Source organism: Anguilla anguilla, chromosome 16 (genome assembly GCF_013347855.1).
Source record: "Anguilla anguilla isolate fAngAng1 chromosome 16, fAngAng1.pri, whole genome shotgun sequence".
In the NCBI taxonomy this organism is placed as follows: domain Eukaryota; kingdom Metazoa; phylum Chordata; class Actinopteri; order Anguilliformes; family Anguillidae; genus Anguilla; species Anguilla anguilla.
In genome coordinates this window covers 26,019,008-26,040,003 of record NC_049216.1, presented here as the reverse complement: position 1 = coordinate 26,040,003, position 20,996 = coordinate 26,019,008, and the positions used below count along the sequence as shown (strand labels likewise).

The 20,996-nt window shown below is 43.2% G+C and overlaps 1 protein-coding gene across 2 annotated transcripts in view; it reads right to left on the bottom strand.

The window, feature by feature from the left end:
* Positions 1-1,329: 1,329 nt before the first annotated feature.
* The window catches only part of LOC118215425 (AT-rich interactive domain-containing protein 3B-like), a 38,811-nt gene continuing 19,144 nt past the window's right edge, over positions 1,330-20,996 (bottom strand). Inside the window, exons 3-9 of one of the 2 annotated variants that reach the window (XM_035396215.1) lie at positions 18,896-18,973; positions 18,320-18,392; positions 6,284-6,467; positions 5,510-5,775; positions 4,124-4,369; positions 3,568-3,657; positions 1,330-3,225 (exon numbers count right to left, since the gene is read on the bottom strand). In XM_035396215.1, coding sequence (XP_035252106.1) covers positions 3,050-3,225; positions 3,568-3,657; positions 4,124-4,369; positions 5,510-5,775; positions 6,284-6,467; positions 18,320-18,392; positions 18,896-18,973 — 1,113 coding nt within the window. In that variant the 3' untranslated portion in view covers positions 1,330-3,049. Of the gene's footprint in view, positions 3,226-3,567; positions 3,658-4,123; positions 4,370-4,694; positions 4,883-5,509; positions 5,776-6,283; positions 6,468-18,319; positions 18,393-18,895; positions 18,974-20,996 lie in introns of those variants that run through there. The other variant, XM_035396216.1, reaches the window with a different exon arrangement.

Sequence of the window (20,996 nt, the reverse complement as noted above, 5' to 3'; positions counted from 1 at the left end):
CAGAATGATTCAGTCTCTGTTCCAGCTGCAAGTTGGCATCACAGTGATGTTTGATTTTCCCATCACCAAGACCGAACCAAAGAGAAATAATCTCTCACCATGGCTGAAGGTGCTTCGGGGCATAGTGGAACTGTCCAGATCTCCTGTTTCGTGAACAAATTCTACCAATACAGAACCCAGCATGCACCCATTCTTTGTTTATGGTCTCAAAGCTTACATCCAGGCCATGCTAGAGGCATCTGAGCCAGCGGGCCTGTATCACAGGCACACAGTCACTCTGAGGAGACACAGAAGGCTAGAAAAGGCCCAAAGACTAGTCAAACCTGGAACCAAGGACATGGTAAAACAACAGTCATTTCTTCAACATCTTCTTTAAAATTAATCTCCAACAGCTGTTGTGTTTACCGCAAAGCATATTTAGCATTGCTCCAACTTAAAAACATCCTTAAACAAGACTGGGGATGCTCCAACTAAAAAACAATAAATATTAAAATTTGTCATTTTTAAAATTAGTAGCTCAAATGAGGGACAGTGATGTTGGTTTTTAATTTAAACTTTAAGCAGATCAATGAATGTTCAAAGACTGAGCTTGAAGTATAAAAAAGACCTTAAATCAGACCTTCAAAAGACTACAGGTAATTACAAGTGAATATATTAAGGCAGCCAGCAACTACCACATTATTCATATATTCCCTATTTCTGTGAAACATATGGTCTTATATTTTCATGCAAGAGCGGTTGTCACTGGCAATGAACACCCGGTGAAAACAGAAAACTGGAAATGCCATAATGGCTGGTGATCCACAAGGTATGTGGTTCACACATTCTTGTTTGAGGTACTATAGTACTGAAAACAGAAAGGTGGTGGCAGGCAAGTGCCACCAAGTAAATCCGAAGATGATGATCTCACATGACAATTTGCATGTGCATATACATGTATCCCCATCATGAACATCGATTCATTTAAATGCACGATGTATTCAAACCTAATCATCCCTGCAGGCAAAGAAACAAACGGAACTGGAGAAACAGCTGTTTTAAAGGGTAGAGCATGAACAGAATTCAGCCAATGAGCTGCTCAATTTTGGAGCACCACTGGCAGCCTGTCAGCCATAAGGCCCTGAGTGGGTGCCCACTTGAAGGAATTGGGGGGGGGGGGGGGGGGGGGCGGGGGGGCGGGGGGGGGTTTGATGATCTGGCAGTTCAAAAAGACCAGGTCTAAATGTAGACGTAGTTGTCAAAACTTACAAGACAAAGCAGCCGGATCCGCTTTTGCCACACTGACATCAGACAAGACAGAACAATGAATCAACATTCGGGGCAACCAACTTTGTCTTCTGCATCAAACGATTCTTTAATTAAAAAGCACCAGCTTGACCTGAACAGTGACACGCTGTGCCCACACAAGGGTTAAAGTGGATTTAAGGACTGGGACACAGACTGGGCTGATCTTTGGCATTCATAGCTGTGCAGTAATCTGAGGCAAACATGGCCAAGCGGAGAATAAAGGTTAAATACTGGCCACCTGATTGTACCCGAGCAGGACGCTTAACTTTTAAAAATGTCTCAAGATATGAAACGCACTACGGGAAGGGACGCGCCCTCCCCGTTTACACATGATGTTCATCAGAAACCCGGAAGTGAGTTCTCTTTAAAGTCAAATCCAGTCTGCAGTCCAGAGTTCTGATTCAGCACTCCTCCGCAGACAGTGGGTGGTGACAGAGTTTCAAATGAAGTCAAGTCTCGCCAGATTGATTGCATGAGGTATGTAATGTTGTTCTCCATAAGAGTCTCTGAGGTATTTCTCAGTCTTGAGTGGTTGTGGATTGTTCCTTTTCTTTTTTTTTTTTTTTTGGTACAAAGCTTTTTGTGATGAAGTGAGTCCTGTGGAAACACCTCTGTTCTTCCTGAGAAATTTTCCAATATGGAAAGCCAAAAAGTGAGGTCTGAAATTGAAATGGCAGTTTACAACAAAAAAAAATCTGGTCCGGTGATAATGCCGAGAGAAAGAAAAAGTAAAAACACGCTTTTTTTTCTTATGTATACATAAATATATATAAAAATCAAACTGCAAACATACAGCACAATGCTCTGTGCCGAGGTCTTCAGGAAAGCCCACTGTTATTGTGATTGACAGGTGCTGCAGAAAGGAGCAGAGAGAGGGCTCGAACACCGTCAGACTCGTGGTAGGAAATTAGTGCCCTCTCTCTTTCTGTACTGCTGGGTTTGCACAGAACTGTGAACTCCTCCTGTAATTCATATTAATGAACACACGTTGATCAAAACCTTAACAAAAAAAGAAAATATTCCTGGAAGAAAAAGTGAAAGTGGTGCGATACTAAATTAACAGTGAAAGAGAATAAAAAAGCTCTTTCAAACATGTTATGGAACTGACCGGTATTATCCGCAGTCCACAGTTATGGTCCCCAGAAGTTTAGGGAACCATCTTGAATAAGCTGACGGGGCTTTCAATGCATAGAGATCAACCAAAGATTTCCTGTCTTGTGACCAAAGAACAAAACTGTAGCTACAAAAAAAACAGTTAATTCATCTTAAGTATACAACAGCTCATGAGGTATAGATACTTGTTTTACCAAAGCACTGCAGATTACTTTATGTGAGGTAAGTATTACGTACATGGAGAAAATTACACTAAAATTGAAAATCAAAAGACAATAAATGGCAAACAAAACGAAAAATCTTCAAGTTCATTTGACCACCTGTCAGTGTTTTTGGCTGTGTGTGCGCGTGTGCGTGTTTGTGTATGTATGTATGCATGTGTGCGCGTGTCTTTAGTGTTTGAGTGTGGTCTGCTGACTGCATGATAATTTGAATGTTATTTACGCGACACGTGTTCGCATGAATGTTTGCATGTCTGAGTGTGCACCGTGTATGAACAGCCAAGGTCGACAGGAGTGACGAGGTATTTGTTGTGCAACAGTTTGTTTTTTTCCATCAGTCAGGTTGATCTATAGATGTATTCACGGAATCCCTGCTGGGCCTAGGTGTTTGTAGAGAGACCTGGGGAGCGGGTGGTGGGGAGCTCCAGCTAGGGTGAGCCACTGGTGGAGGGCTCAGCAGAGCTGGGGCCCTTAGAAGAGGAGGAGGAGACGCCGGGGCTGTGAGCAGAGGACAAAATCCCAAAGCCTCCACTAGGGCCAGCAGAGGGCGCTGTAGCAGACGCCGCGGCACCAGCAGCTGCAGACTTCTGGGCAAACAACATCCCTGGAGAGACAGTGAACACAGCAGGCATACTGAGAGTCGCTACATATACATGTAAGGGACTTTTACTGTACAAGAATGAGAACATGCAAGAGAAACCCAACATCCAACAGTGCCTTAAGGGGCACTAAATATATAAGAATATACTATGAAATACACAAATGTAAATAAATATTGTGTCAGAGGATAAGTATGCTGTAAAATAAACTATAAAAAGAAGAAAAACATATGGTTTCTTATAAGAATTTTAAATGTGGGGTGGGGTAGGGGGAGTCATTTTTAAAGGTATTCTTTCAGAATGCAAGAGTCATTTCCCAGCATGCACAGCCAGTGTGCCCTGTGTACCTGAGTAAAGCGTGCCGTTGACCTCCACAGACACGCTGATGCTGGTGGATCCGTTGGAGGAGATGCTAAGCGCCAGGTCCTGCTTGTCTTCTGAAATGGAGGGAACACAAAACACAATGAGCACAATAACCAACATGGGGGGGGGGGGGGAGCCAAATAATCAAAACTTGCATGAACGGGTCACAATAAAACACAAGATAAGGTGTGTTAATCTCTGTGCACTGAAAGGCCCCTCATTTTATCCATTCTGACAGACAACTACGGTATAGACATTATGGCTGGTCATTCTGACACACTGGAGGGACAAAAGGTGACAGGTGTTAATTCCCTTTTTGAAAAATGGTTTGTTAAAATATGCTCATTATGCACACACACTGTGATGGAGGACATACATGCATGCAGATTCACTCTTAAACACACGCATTCTGCTCAAAGGGTTTCCTGGGGAAACATACCACATGACTGCAGGAGATTGAGTAGAGAATGTGACTGGCTCGTGTGCGTGTGCATGTGCGTGTGTGTGTGGTGAGTGTGCGCGTGCGAGAAAGGGACTGACCGCGAGCACTGTTGAGGCGCAGGTTCATGGGGACCTGGGACGCCATGGCCAGCAGGTTGTGCTGGAAGGCCTGCTGCATCAGGCGCTGCTGCTCCTCGGCCAGCCGCGCCATCTTCCTCTCGGGCCCGTCGCCTGTCTCCAGCTTCACCCGCAGCTGCTCCAGGGTGGCGGCCCGCGCCAGCTGCTGCTGCCCCAGAGCCATGGCCATGGGCAGCCGGCTGGACATGAGCGCCGGGGAGCCCTCTTCTGTGGGCAGAGAGGGCAGTGAGGCGTGTGTGTGTGCGCGTGTGTGTGTGTGCACATTCGGATCACATGTCACTCTGAGCAAAAAGCAACACTGTCCTAAAGCCCCCCCACAAATAATTTCAGACAAGAAGCCAACACCCTTTGACTAAAAGATCCAGGACAAAGAGTAAATGGGTGTTATGCCAAAAGACAAACAGAGCTGCCAAATAAGAGTAATCCTCTTGAAGTGATGGTGCCCCCTAGTGAAACTTACAGGTACAACACAAGTGGAGAGTGGGACAAAAAAGGCACATTCAATAACTTTGCCTTTCAAACCTACTCATCACGAATGACACATTTTTTAATTATTAAAAATCAAAATGTGTGTTTCCCCAGGAACATGTGCTCTCACTTCTCTGTGAAAGCTACAGGACTGCCCTGCTGGCCCTGATCGCTCAATGCGAAACACACCTGGATTAACAGAGGGCGCGTGGCTCTCCAGCGGCCCTCCCCTCAGTGCAAGCCGCTGCAGGGCTAAACAGGAAGATTGCACTTTAATGCCTTTAACAGCCCAACTCGCCATTAATGACCCATAGTTGATGACAACAACACAGGATTTCCTGAACAGATTTCCTGTAGGCTACAGCACAGGAATTTTGTTGTTTTGTAATGCTCTATTGAAACAGAGCGGGAAACAGCTCTCGAACCAGTTTACAACATGTAAAGTCTTTATTTTTTTACAGCATCTATATATTCTTTAAGCTAAATAAGTGCCGGTTTCGAATCTGTGAAATAAAGCATGCGCCTTCGGAAATTGTATCTGCTGTAGTTCCAGTGCTGCACAAGAGAGGGTGCTCTTTCACGGCTAACACATTTGTGCAGACTACGTAGTCACATGATACGCTGCAGAAAGCCTGCCATATGCATGCAAATTTGCCATTAGCCAACACAGCGTTCAGCTCGGGATCAACTGACAATGGGCAAATCACTCCTCCAATTTTACAGAGTGAAATTCAGTTTGGAGGGCTGAGTTGAGTCATGAAATTGAGTAAATAAAAAACAAAGTGCACTGGTCAACTGTCACATGGGCAACCCTAATAAGCTCAAGTGAGCTGAACTTGATCATCTGATCCGATCTTTAAATATAAAGTGTACACTCACCTATAGCTTTTTTGAGGGAGGGGCCTGGTGATGCCTGTATGCCATTGTGAACCGCGGAGACCCCGCCCCCCAGCGAGGACAGGTGCATCTTGGGAGGAGTGAGGATGTGGGGTGCAGTGCTGGGGGAAGGCGAGAAGCGGAACAGGCTGGTGCTGTAGCTGGGGCGACGCCCCTCGCGGCGGTTGCTGTCGATGGCGGCCTGCAGCTCCCCAGGAGAGCTCAGGCCTTTCTTTTCACACTCATACGGGTACAAGTACTTCATATACCTGCACAGATCAAACAATATACCACAGGGCCATTACAACAGGGCTTTACTCAACTGTACCCTGAACTATTAGCTCACGCTGAATGACGCATCTCACAGGAAATGTGTGGTGGAATGAGTGGCCTCCATACTACAAATATGAAATAAACAACAAGGGAAGCCTCCAACACACCTGAGATCAATATACCCGATTACAAGCCCATTATAAAATATTTGGTGAACTCTTCCGTTACAAACATCTAGTTACCATTACAGGAGCACAAAAGATGGAAGATGAATGGGTTCACTGCAAAAAGTAAATAACGTTAATTCACTCACACACTACCCCTCAGATTACAGCTCTGAACTCTGACCCCAAAATGACATCAATAAATTAAAATCAATCATTTCCTCAGACGTGTGGCAGAAGCGCGCTGAAAATAAGAAGGAAAAGGAGCACAAAGACAGTCGAAAGTGAAGATGAAGGGGGCGGATGAAGTAGCAGGGACACCGGGCGGATGGGCACTCACTGAGTGCGGAGGGTGAAGGCCGCGCTGGTGATGGAGGTGGGCAGGTTCAGCCCCTTGGTGATCTCCCTCCAGATCTTCTTGTTGATGACCTCCACCAGGCCACCCTTCTCCGTCACCAGCTTGTACAGCATGTACAGGTCCAGCACCTGCTTGGCCATGATGGGGATCCTGTTGACTGGGGTTCCTGGAGAGGACACAGCCAATAATGAGATAGTATGAAAGAGTATTCCCCCTACATTTCCAAGAGGGAAAGATCAGTGGTGCTCATCACGCTGGAGGAAGAGGAACCACAAAAATACAGATGCACTGCAACCTCTGTCAAACTAAAACCAGAATAAAGTCCATCAAAGCCAAACTGAGATGTTAGAATAGCAGAAATCACTTTCATGTGGAAGGACAAACAGATACAGAGCCCTTGCAGTCACTACAGAACAGATGAAATATTGTACATCATTTTTAAACATGTTAAAACTCATGTAGATGGAATATGGAACAATGTTATGATATAGGCCTGGAACTCTTTCTAATATATCATGAACACAATCTGCCATTTTTAAACTCTAGACTTACACAAAACGTTGATTGCACACTGGTTGGATTTTTGTGGAGTAGCTTGATGTTGATTAAAAAAATATATAAAAAATATAAAAACTGTGCAGTTCCAAAGAGAGGAGAGGACTCCAAACGAGCACAGAAGCCAACCCCAGACCACCACCATCTTGGTTTTGATGCAGTTGCATTAATCTTGTCAACGGATTATCGGAAGCTAAGTGTGTAGGTGGCTGTGGGGAGGGGGGAGGAGGTGAGGGAGGGTCGTCAGCATGAAATTTCTGTGCACAGATCCTCAATTCCACATGGCATTGGGATTGTGCAGGGATGCTAATCCATTGGGGGGGGGTGTAGATAGGCCTATATAATGAAGCTCATTTGAGGGATTGGCCACAGTAAATCCGCACCATTCTGCTGCTGTATGGGCTGGGGGGGGGGGGGGGTAAGTCCAGCCAATCCCCTCAGCCTCCAAAGGGGCTGCTCCAGACCTGGAATAAAACCAATTAATGCCTTTTCCAAATGGCCCCTGGCTCGGGTGGAGATTATCCTGAATTTATGTCTCAATATAGTAAGGCCACACGCCCTGCTGTCTGCAGTTATTCCATTTGTCTTAGATCCTGTGATGTAAGCAGCACACACACGTCAGGCAGGAGAGAAGACCTGGGCCCTTAAGTTCACGCTTTACACAGCTGTATATTTATTCTCACTCTTCAGGGGTAATAGACTGTCCCAGCACAAAACGGCCCCGTCTCTCCCAAGCCCACTCGGACAGGCAGCTGCCGGGTTATGAACCCAGTGTCCGACATCAGCAGAAACTGTGCGATGACAGGAAGGTGTCCCTCTACCCTGCATAATTCCACTGGGGGGGTCCAGTAGTTCCTCCTACAGCCATGTGCTATGTGGGTCATGTTTCCGCAGCTATTTTAGTATACTCTGCATTTCAATTCTGAGGTCTGGGCCCCAATTCAATCAGATGTACTCATGGGACACCTCACAGTGGGACAGGTCAATAACCAGGAACTCCCAAATCACAGAATGGACTAATATGCTTCAGAACAATTCTTGTTCATCATCAACATTTATTAGAGGTGAACTGGTACAGCAGAGTAGCTTGAAGCAGGGTAACCTTTAACATTCTGCTATACCATGTCATCCAAAAATACATCCCACAACCAGTGGGAAAAGGCACAGCATCAGAGTGACAGTCTATTTCACTAGCATTGATGCTGACCAGCTGCTACATGCTTACTGCATCAAGAAAGCAAGACATTTTAAAACAAAATCCACCCAGAAAAAGGTAGTGAGGACTACATGCCTATTGAGGGGCTATCCCAGGAAACAAGTTATTTAATGCAGCACTGGACATCAATCGTACATCAAACAATTAGTACAACTGCAGAGGTGAGAGGTCAGCCAGAGGTTACCAACATGTGAATTAAAGTGCAGGTCAGCAGGAAGCCATGCGGAGTGATGTTTTCATAAAGAAGTATTCGTCAATCTGGACAAAGGGCAAAACAGATGTACAAAAGAACCGATTGGTAATAGCAGGCCAGTGTTTTGGTTTTGATTCAGAAACCCAAACACACTAATGCACGTGTGACCACAGGCTGCTGCTGAACGGTACAGAGCTCACAATGAAAATTTATGAAGAATTTTGTTAGAATTTGACTTTAATAGTAAAGCAACGAGATGCACTTAATTTAATATAAATTAAATATGAAAGATATGTACTGAGTTTCAACAACAGAGATCGATAAACAAGTCTGTTCTTATTTACACACCCAGTTATAAATTAGGATTTACCTCTTAATTGATTTGTATGCTTTTGTCACAACTCTATAAGCTGAAACAATACCACTGCTTGTTAAACCAGATTAATGTGCCATGCCTTGTGCGTCACTATTGCCCTGTTGAGAACCTCCCAAGCCATTCAACTGTAGATAGTGGACCCTTTCTGGAGGTGAGGTAATCTAACCACCAATGAAAAACTAAAAAGTTTTTCTAATGATAATTTATGAGCATAGTCTGCTTTGAAATATTTTTACAATTCAGGTAATTAATATTCTCCTTTAACAATCCTTAAATCATTACACAGTTACACAGCAGTGAATGAAATGCAGTAAATGAGCAGGGTAAATTAATAAAAATGAGTGTTTCAAGAAAATCTTATTTACAAAATTAAAGAATTTTACCGATATAGAATTCTGCGCTATGTTGTATGTTGTCCTTACTGTAGTACAACCACAGTGGTAAATGCCTATTGTCAGAGTAGTAACCTAGCTAAAATGAATCATGAAAATAATGGATCACTGTCCTCTCGTGTAAAATTTTATGAAATATTGATGTCATCATTCCAACGTGAACTACCCAATACATCCAGGACAACTGTGCAAATGTCATGAGGCCACGCCTTACCATCAGGCTCTCCAAACTTGCTTTAGGGGAGGTAAAAGTAGACAAATCTTTGCTGGCATGAAAAGGGTGACAGTGCATTTCTTCATTAAATGTTTTGATTCTCATCAAGAAAATGTCCATGCCGTATTTAACATATTTTTCTTCCAAATATTCAAATTGCATGTTGATAAAAATATACAAATTGACCCTCCTGGGCATGCTCATACATGTCACACCTTTTCATACACTGAACAATAGCCTTTTTGGCTGAAAACTGAGTCCCACATTCTTTTGATATTCAGACTAATTTAGATTCTGACACTGAGGACCTAAGACAAATTATTTGCAAATTTTATCGATTCTGAAGAGCTATATTAACATTATTAGAAATTATGCAAGGCCCAGAGTGGACTCAGTCAAAAAAAAGCAAACTCCAGTAGCGCTCATAGCGCTGGCAACAAGAATGTACTCTGTGCTCTGAAAGGCTGACTCAGGATTGGTACACAGGATGTTAATGCCTTCTTTCATTGGTCAGTGCTTACAATGATCTAAGGGGATTGGCCCAGTGCGCTGATGAAATACAGTAGTTTCCGATTGGCTACGAGCTCTCCCATCATCTCCAGGCCCCATGGGACTGGCCCATCAAAAATCAAGTGATTAATGGCTCAAAGGGCGAGAGGTCACCTTTGTGGAAAGTAGTCTTGGAGAGGGCCTCTAAGCCTTTCCCTTCACCATATCTTTAGTCTGCACATGGAGAGCTTGTCTATCCAGAGCTTCAAGAGGCAGAGAGGAGCAGAAGTCATTCACCTCTCACCCCTCTGTGGAGAACCATACAGTGAAGTATTGCAGGCACTTGGGCACAGACATCGCGGGCATGTGAACAGATAGCGGCCCGCGGCGCTGGCACGTTCGCGTTTTAAAGGGCCGAGCAAACTAAGGGCAGATAAAAGATGCGTACGTGGCACTAATTATGGCGTGGTGTTTTAACCCCCCGCCCCCTGCTCTTCCCCGCGTGATCCAGCAACACTCCACTCATCCCCTCTGTAAAAACAAGGTCATTACATCTGACCCCTGACCTATTTTTAGAGTAAAACAGCTGCCCACATTAAGGGGTTCTATAATAAATCAATGGGCTGGGCCCCTGACGCCAGTGTGGCAAATTAAATATCACTGATTTCGCATTGCTGACATTCTTCAAATAATAAAGGACCAGAGAGTGACAGCCTTCCTGTGCAATGAGATTGAGGAGGAGGAATCAGGAAATGAGGAATTTTGCACTGCTTTGACTGCGCACAGTTTTCACCACGACACCATACTTTCTGCCTGGGGAGGGGAGGAGGGGTGGAGGGGTGGAGGTCTGCGAGGCAGAGAGGTAGAAGCCACTGCTGAGGGCGGGGCCTCAAAGATGAAAGATGAGAACCAGGTGAAAACTAAAGCCTCCAGAATGTGTCTCTCTCAGCTTCATAGTCTGGTCAAACTATGGAAATTACAAGCAGGACTGCAGTGGAAAAAGTTATTTATTGGTGGTATCTGTTCATTTACTTAAACTACAGCCCTTCCACCATAAAACATCATCAAATTCAAGCTTAATGCATATTACATACACACGCAAACATGCACACACTTACAGTAGTTAGCCAACATCCTGGATTTTAAAGAAATTTTCTAAAATCTTGGAACCACCTAATAATTTTGGAAAATAAATTTCAGTAAGTAATATTACACTTGATACTTTAGGACTGTTTTTCCCATCTGGAAAAAGTAAATTAGTTCCACTAACAACAGACCAAACCGAAAACACAATGCCATGGCAACTGAATACAAGTATATTCCCACGGTTTCCTTCTCATTGAAAATTATGAAGTACAATACGCATCTGCTATCGGGTCATCCATATTCTGTTAGGTAACAGCATAAAAAATAGAGAGACAGAGAATGCGTCTAAGGCAGGGTATAATTCAGGAATTACCTAGAAAAAAATGCTTCCTGTATTTCAATCCACAGACATGAGAACACAAAAATTAAGTGCCTCATTCACTCAACTATAATCAGTTCAACAAAAGCCACCGTATTGAATAACACAAGGTTCACAATGGTTGAAACCCCTCCAGAACACCTGCTTCCAACAACATAACATGACTTCAGATGAGAAACCATTCGGGCTTAAAGTATAAATACAGTGATGGCTGCTCTAACAAAAGACTAAAGCACATAGTCGACAGACTCTTCTCTACGAGTCGCCACACTGGCTGCCGTGCAAGGCCCAGGATTGAGCATGCCGTAACAGTGCTTCAACCCGTGAGCCGAGAAACAGAAGCTTTGTGGGTCTTCGCAGTGAGAACCGCCAATGCTAAAGCTCATTTCCATATTAACTTCCCTTATGTTAATCAAAGAAACAATCCCATTAACTCTCTGCCCCACCCAAAAAATATTATCATGACTTAATATGCCCTGTACACTGGGACTGGGCCAAACATTTGAGCAGGAGTGCTTAATCTCATTCAGCTCATTTAGATAAGTATGAAGATAAAGAGCTATCGTTCATTACCCCCTCCTGTGCAGCGTACATGGCCTGATAGGCCAGCATAGCAGAGAGCTGTTGTTTCGGAAGCCTAATGACTTTCTTATAGCCCCTAGGCGATCAATTGTGGTAGCAAAAGTAACCCGACTCCCTTCTCTCAGGATGTAAAGATGGGTCACCTGGAGAGATATGGGGGGAGGGGTGAGGGGAGGGTTGACCGCGAAAAGTGAGATGGCCACTTTGACTGTAACCCAAGTCACCTCAGTCCCTGGAGGTCAAACAGGCCAAAACTAATCTGACTCAAATCAACACTCAGTCAGATTGAGGAAGAGATGGCAAGTAACCAAACAGTGTCATCATGAAACAAACTGCAGCTACGCAAAATAGAGTCTCCAGATCAACCACTCTCAGTGGCGGAAACAACTCCCCCAAGCGGTATGCATGCGCGCAAATACGCGCACACACACACACACACACACACTAACCCTTTTACCCCAAAGCATGCCACACCTGGCTAAGGTGTCAGCCAAACTCCCAGGGACAGCTTTGATCTTAATGACACCCATTTCAACACCACAAAAGTCTTTTCTCTCTGGATTTACACACAAATCTGACAAAACTGCACTGCTGTTAAAATACTTTCTTCAAGGGGCTATGGCACTACACAGTTTTAGAAAAATAAGTAATATCCAGTAAATGCACTGCTAGATTTTGAGGCATTTTATTTTATTTACTAATTTATTTACTGTCTGACATGGACAGAAATACTTTTCCAGGTTTTCATTAATGAACATACTTCATTAATGAAAAGCTTGGTATCAATGTTCACTGACACTGCTAAATCTCTCTATACAAAATATGCCTCCAAAAATACAGAGGAGAAAGGCAACATTTTTCTTTTGTTTAAGCATGCACCGTTAGTCATGCTCACATCAAATTCAGGCATACATTTGTTAATTTTGTTTATTACAAATTTTGCAGACAACTCAGAAAACAAATGTCATTTTTTGTAACTGATCCCGACAGCACTGAAAGGAACATCTCACCATTCCTGTCCCCACTCTCGATATCACAGAGAACATTAAGACCTACTCACTGACCACAGTGTAGGTGAAAGTGGTCATTTTTCAAAGGGCAAAGAGGAGATCGAGGCTTCCCCAATGGCTAAAGTAGGTGGTTTATTGACAGCGTCTCAGGGGCCCTTCAATGGCTCTCCTGCCCTTCCCCCTGCTTTTTCGCTCGCTGTTCAGATCAATGGAAAGAGATTGACAAATAAAGCCATCAGCTCATGAGGACCATTTCTGGCTCCGCTGTGGTGATCAATACGCCTACGTCAGCAGCTGTGTAGGACCACGGCTCGGCCGAGGACTGCCACAGGGCTGGCGACCACAGGAAGGAAAGGAACCGTTTGTTTCCTCCCGACCATCAGAAATCTTCCAAAATACACTGCACATGGATATCTTCCTCTAACAAATTATTACTACGGTTGTCAACCATGTGATATTCCATAGTGCATACCATAAGAATAACAATGTCCCCTTTGGGGGCAATACAGTATTCTATTGATCAGTCTTTTGGCAATGGCAAGATCTCCAATTCACACAACAGGACACAGATGGTCTCTCTCACAAATACATGTACACACACACACACACACACACACACACTGACACACTCACAAATAGAGATATACACACAAACGCAGACACGCAGGCACACACACACAAGTACACACTCACACCAACACACACCTCTTGATCATACCCTGACCCTCAATGAATGTGTTTATAGGGACAGTGATTAAGCTCCTCTCAATTTCACAGCTTAGGAAAAGTAAATGACCATGCAGTATGCCTGCAGTTAAGGAGGACAGGAAAATGGAGAGATAACATCCAGCAGACCAAATCAGGGAACATGGAGTCAGTGAGTGAGTGGAAAAAAAAGTCTGACCACAAAAAATAATGATAATGTCCGTAAAGACTTAAAAGAATCACCAATGGTTCAATAGTGTTTTACAAACAAAATCAAGGGGTTGTAGATCAGAGAAAGTGGTTAAAAAAACCAAATTGGCTGAAAATGCAGTGGAAAAAGAATGAACTTGCTCAAAAAAATAAAGAATAAATAAAAAAAATTAAAACTAAGCGGAGGCTCTGAAAGACCAGAAACAATGAGAAAACAAAAAGGCGGCGGACAGATTATGGGCGAAACGGAGCTAAAAGGGGACAGAAAGCCAAAACCACATCAAACTTCCACCCATCCCGCAAATCATACTCCACTGCTTAATGGCTTTTTAGTTGTTTTGATGAGCAGGACTGAGATGACTCTTGGGAGATCGTCTCCATCACCACAGAATACAGGTTTGTAATTTTCCAGTAGTGTATACCCTTCATGATTTCTATTTCAGTCTTCAGCCTGAACCCTATCAAAACTGTAAGTCCATACATTAATCAAAAATAACAAGATTCCAAACAAAATAGTAGTGTCTTTTTTAGGCATACTTCACCATCCATTAAAAAGCACTGAAAATGTTGCATTAAATACATTTTAATGCAAGGTTAGCATGGAATCCCAGGCCTAAAAGTCTGACTTCAGTCTGAACTTATAGAGTCTCTGTGCCTGCCCAAACCTCCCCAGTGATATAGAAGTGGGCTCCAGAGGGAGTGGAGATCGAAGCCTTGTTTCTGTACAAACAAGGCCGCTGCTTCACTCCACTCCCTTTCCCTCTTTCTCAGCTTTCCTCTCGTCTCGTCCTTTCATCCCCACAATCGCTCGCCCGCTCTCACACCAGACACACGGCCGCTTTCCCTCCATGCCTGCTGTCCATCACTCTTCCCATATCAAAGGCTGGGCTCTCAGTTTTAGGGGCTCATTAATCATCCTCTGCAGGACAGGAGGCCCCTTAATCCAACCCCACCCCCACTGCCCCCCATCCCTAAACACTTAATGGTGCTGCCCCCCTCCCCGCGGCCCCTATCCCCTGTAGGGTTATCAAGTTTCAATGGCTGTAACTGTAGCACAATAAACACAAGGGAGGAAGGAAGACAGGGACATAGAAGGGATATTGTTCCTCTCCTGCCCATCTCAGTACTGTAAGTGTAATGTTGCTTGTGAGGGAGTTATTGAATCAATTTATAAAGCCCTCTTCTTTCCTGATGATACACCATATGATCATATGATCGCTTTGTGACCATATGTGACCGCTAAAATTAAAATATTTTTACAGCAAAGGAAGGCCCTGAGGATAAACAGAAAGGGCTCATTAAAGCAATTTAACATGCGGTTTGAAAAAGATAAATGCAATATTTTGTGGTTTAAGCTGAACAACGATGCTGCCATGACCTGTACATCCATTTTCACACCAACACAGGTTAACCTAACTGACAACGGCTGGCTGTTCTGGAAGAGCTCTAAATAATTTCTTGAGGTTGTGACAGAATCTTCGTACTAGACACTCAAAGGGACCCTCCAGTACAGGAGTGGCTAGACTGCTAGCGTCACTGAATGGACATGCTACAGATGGTAAAGTGGGGGTGTATTTACGGACTGTATAAGAGCCGTGTAAATGAATCCTAGAACAAGCCCGGCCGTCTTACCTTTTTACTTTCGTTGCCCCAACAAAACTGAACTAAACAAAGTCTAACATGTAAAACAATGAGCCTTGAAAGAGGTATTGGGGACCAAGACGGCATCTCCAAAGCAAATACAGAATGCGGCAGACGCCCTCCCCCCCAAAGCAGCTCATTTGAATTGGCTAGTAGGTGAGAGAGTTCATCTCAGTGTTGCTCAAATGTTCTCGTGTCTCCTGCTGTGATGCTCACGCAACCACAGAGGGGCATAGAGTCCTACCATCCTGTTCATTTCTGTACACTTATCTTATCCCCCCACTTCCCCATCCTGATCGCACTAACACAAGTCTCTCACTCTCATTGCGTCCATCACTGGCAACACCATTAATCATGTTGAGTGGACAGCACTGACAGGCTTTTTTTATCCTCTGTAATAAAGCGCCAGTAGTCTCGCTTGCAGAACCCCGCCCACCCCCCCACCCCCCACCCCCCATTTCTGCCAGGAGGACATAGGGGGGAAGCAACATAAACAGTCACCCATCTGCTTAATTTAAACCTTTTGGAGAAGGTTAATACCTCCATTATGCAGTGTCAATTTCATTTTTATTCAACAGTTTCGAGCCACCATTTCTCTCACTTTGTCAAGATAAGACAGTGAGGAGGGTACACAGTAGGAAAGTCAGCGAAAATAACCGATTGTCCTGACATTATTTATGTCAGCACATCATTCTTTAAACAAAACAACAAATATTTGAAATGTACATCTTTAAAGTCATTTCCTATGTTCACAACAGGAACTGATTAATGTCCTGCTTCCACTAAGAGAGCACAATAGTACATGGTGCGGTTTATTTAGAACAGTTCTAGACCCTTCACTTAGTTTGATGAGTCCATTGGCTTCTTGTCTAAGCAACATGGAGAGAGGCTCACCTCCCCCCTCTAGTACATTTGTGGAAAGAGGGAGTCACATGATAGTGGCATGTGGCAACTGTCTCATTTGTATTGCAATCAATCTCACTGGGGTGGGGGTGGGGGGGGGGGGGGGGCACTGCAGGGGAGCCAAACAACGGCACTACCACAAAAGACACAACAGTACAACATCTCCATAGACGGTTAAAATGGTTATAGGCCACTTGGGTTACCAGACCAGTTCCTCAAGAAGCGCATATTAATGCTCTGTGCACAGCAATTAGGGTGATGCTGAGATAAGCAGGTTCTAGGTTTATAAATCTCTGATGAGCACCAGACCAATAGAGCATCAGTCTCACATCTGACAGAGCTACTGTATCTCACAGCTTGGTAGAGACACCAGGAAATGAAGACAAGTAGGCAAGACATGGCAGGACATGTACTAATCTGTATGGCAACAAACTGCATTACAATATAGTAGAGAATATGCATCACATGGCTTACACGTTCCTGATATTGTTAGGTGGAACTAAGGAGCACATCCAGAAGAACAGATTTTTAATTGGTTCAAAAAGCGCCAATGATTTAAAAGGTTTCACACATTGGGTTTCCATGACGACCCTCCCCCTCTTTATCCTCAACACCACTTCTTTTGTCAATTTATGACAGAAGTGGCTGAGGGGGTGCTGAGCTTCAGGAAATAACTTTTACACTTTAGCAAACAAAAAAAATCTTCACAAATGAAAAAGAAAAGAAAAAAATAACACCAAACTATCGTAAAGGAGTGAAAAGCAGAGTCACCGTTTGTCTGCCAGCAACATAAAACACCATTGTTTGATGAGAAGCACTGAGAAAATATCTCTCTGGCTTACATATGTCAGACAGATGTCAGAGAGCACTAGGAGGGCCAGTGATGGTAAGACAAACTGACAACACATTGGGTTCACAAAACTACTACCTCCAACATCTGAGACATCAATTCTGCTATTCATGCAAAAGTAAAGAATTATTCATTTAGTCAATTTAAAGCAAACAAAACACTGACAGGGGACTTTTAAATATTCTCGCTGGGAAACATTTTCTGCCAATTTGTACTTCATATCAGCTCGGAAGAGGAGACTGACAAGGAAGATGCATTTGCATTCTAATAAATCATAATGATATTGTGCATTATGTAGATGAGCATGATTCAAACAAGGGAGTGAATGTATTCAATTTTAAAAAGTAGTTCTCCAAGGTACCAACTGGCTTGACAGGAAGTTTCAAAATGTAATTTAAATTCCTGAGCCAGTCTTAAGCCGAGAATACACAGAGGCTACAGGCCAACAACAGTGAGGTACACGCATCGGAGAACAGTCTGCCAGGCGTGTGCGTGTTGTTTTGAATTGGGCTGCTATTGGTTGGCTCTTCAAACCAAATAGCATGCAGTAGAGTCTTGACGTGGGACACGGGGCGTGGGGCAGAAGTGGAAAATGACAACAAAAGGCTGGTGTCTCTGCAGCAGCACTTTCAAAATGCATTATTTCTTTACGGCTTTATCCGCGCATTTCAGTAGCTACTTCCTCAGTTTGACAAACCAGTGTCCAAGAATGACCAACTCTTCTGACATGCAAAACTGGGAAGTAAAACAACCAGGAGAAATTCACAAAATCTGTGATCTCTTCCCCTTCCAATTTGCGACAAAAAACTCCTGAAGGCACCCTGTGCTAGTCTCCGTAGCCACTGTGGCTTAACCCACATGGAACGCCTCCTACGCTTTCACCGCTACGTTTTACTCCACATCACAAGCAAGGCTACACTTGGTAAAGCCAGTGCTACTGCAGATTACGTTCGGAGTCAGAGATCACCTTCACTGATCTCTCGCTGCTCATCTCTTGCAGTGTTGACTGGATGCAAGCGAAGCGAAGAAGGCAAATAGGTGCAAATGAGGAGGCAACCGTCAGTGCTGTGTGACCACTTCATCAGAGAACTGGGACGATCCGTCCTGACCAGTACCAAAGACACGTATCAGTCAGCTTGGTGTATACCAGGCTTTAGGGAGGACTCAAAAAGGGTAGATGTTAGTGTAGCCGTGAGGGGACAGAGGAGGTGACTTACCTCTTTTCTGCATGTAGGCAAACAGGTCATCTAGGAACTCTTTTCGATTGGGGTCACTGTCTAGTTCATATAGCTGTGAGGACAGAATTATGGTTAAAACTGCACTTTTTCATAGAATAAGAATACAATCTGCTTATAGTTAAACAGTGTGAGACATGACATAAAACTCAAGTAAATATCCAAGCAGACAAAAAATGAACAATCAATGACTACAGCAACTGCTTCTTAATTAAGGTACAAAACACTTTATCCAACAGTGGTTTGCATATTTGTCAATCAGCGGACACTTAAGAACAGTCACTGCTTACTACATGTATTAGCAAGACACGTCACATTTCGTACACAGAAATATCCAGTAGGTCTAGCGCCAAGCGCATGGATGAGTGTAAGAGAAAGCACGCCAAATCTAAGCTTTTATCAAAGCCAAACCTACTTTCTGCACCTTCGTATTTGTCCCTATTACTAGAATAATGTCAGAAATAACTAACATTGGCAAAGCATGTCACAACATGAGTTTCAATTTTAAACCAGAAGAGAAATCTCTCAGTACGGCAGCTATGCTCTGAGGACGCTCACCTTGCAGAAATCTCTGGAGGCTTCTCCTCTCGCTCTTCCACCATCAGCTTCCTCACCCCAGGTGCTGCTTCCATTCAGCTGGTAAACAGAATGGACAATCTCAAAGGTGGGAAGTGCAAACGCGGAAAAGGCGCTCAGCCGACCGAGCAAATAAAATTCCTGGAGTTCCTGGCCACCCTTCCCCCACATCTACCCAATGCCCAGCCCCCAGACGGGTAAGCCAGGAAAGATCAGGGTGAATGCCCATCAAATCAGGCCAGGTCAAAAAGCCTAAAGAGCACCAATTAAGAATTAAAATGAAAATCTAATCATCTCAAAATGATTTTAAATAATTTTGCTCAACGTCAACGTGTTTTACCTTTAAAGTGGATTACCTTCATAAGATAATGTTGAAAACCCAAATCCTGAACATGTTGCACTAGCTAATTATTAATCAGACTATAATGAAGATGTTGTCAAGCCTCTTGACTTTGATGGCTGACTATATTTATTTAGACTGGAATACACAGATGAAGAGCTAAATTTAATTTGTAGCTTATGGTCAATTATGCAAGTTCAGATGGAATTTCGACAAATAAATTTCAACATTCACATTCATTTTTACTTTCTAGTAACAGATTAAGATTAACTGGACTTTCTTGAAGGTTGATTGAACTGTAGCCTTGACATACCCCATAGACACTCTGGTGAAGCTACTGGCATAGAGGAAAAAAAACATCTAAAAAACCAACACTTCACAATGAATCAGTTAGGTAAAATACTATCAGAATCCATAGGATTGAAAAAAAATATTAGGAAAATAAGACCCAGTTTGAAAAAACAGACCGTTAACTTCAGCTTCACAGACTTTGTATGGTTTCCAGACGAGTGACTTTTTGGGAAAGATACAGCAGCAGCATTCCAATACATCTTGCACATAAACTCGGCTCACATTTCTTACACCATAAAACAGATCGGCCAAAATAAAAATAAACCTGCCGGTCACCGATTGTGTGTTATGGAGCTAAAACCAGCTGTTTAAGATGCATGGCCGATTGATCGATGCACCCCTAGTAGGGAGCATAAGAGTTGGAGGTTCAAGCTATGTGAAGAACAGACATTTCAGCTAAGATACATGCCTATTAGAACATTCAGAATGAAAACTATATTCCCTGACCAACTTGAAACACATGCTATATCACATCAAAGACCATGCAGCTCATTTAATCAGGGACATGATTGGTCAGGTCAAAGAAGCCCTGTAAAAGAGATAAGGAGCAAGGGGCCCAGTCTGTTTGGGGCAAGGGTGCAACACTCCGAATAGGATAAGCCACTGTCACAATATAGCGATAAAATAAATCAAATACAAATTAATAAACATTTAACAAAATTATCTTAATAGCAATACAGCCGTGATGGCTTACAAATCAAATGGCACTTGTTTAGAATTTGACAAAATGCCTGATGGACTGATTTAGATGTCTTTTCACAATACTTTGAAAAATGTAATGTTTAAAAACGAATACATGTGTCCAAATATTTTGTACACCCCTACTTGCTGTTAGGCATCTGAATTCATACCCAGTCCAAAATCATTGCATGTAAAGGTTTCTGCCATTAAACATGCATAAAACATAAGCCATTGTTCAATAAATAAACAGACCTACATTTTGACATTAAACTGTCTCTACACTAGCTCCAATGACAAAAGAGAAAGGGAATAATGCAAGTGTAATTAATCAAATGCTGTGAAAAGTGATATACATAGCATGCTAAAATTACAACCAGACAATTCATGGCACTTTAGGAACAGAGCATCACTACATCTCATGGCTGAAAGCAGGTCAGTGTAGTATGGCTTACACCTAAATCAATACGCTTTTGCTTTGACACTACCTTTGCCTTCGCACCTTCTTTCCTGTATCAATTTACAAGTGTCAAAGGCCCTTAAGATATAACACCTAGCAGATATGGAGTTTGTAGTCACTGGTCAGTTTCCATCTTTTGAAAACAAAAAAAGTGGGATGTATTTGCACAATCAATGAAAAACTGATTACAAAAATGTCTACAAAGTCAGATTTATTTTGATTAACAGTCCATTTCAATTCCCCAAATATCAACT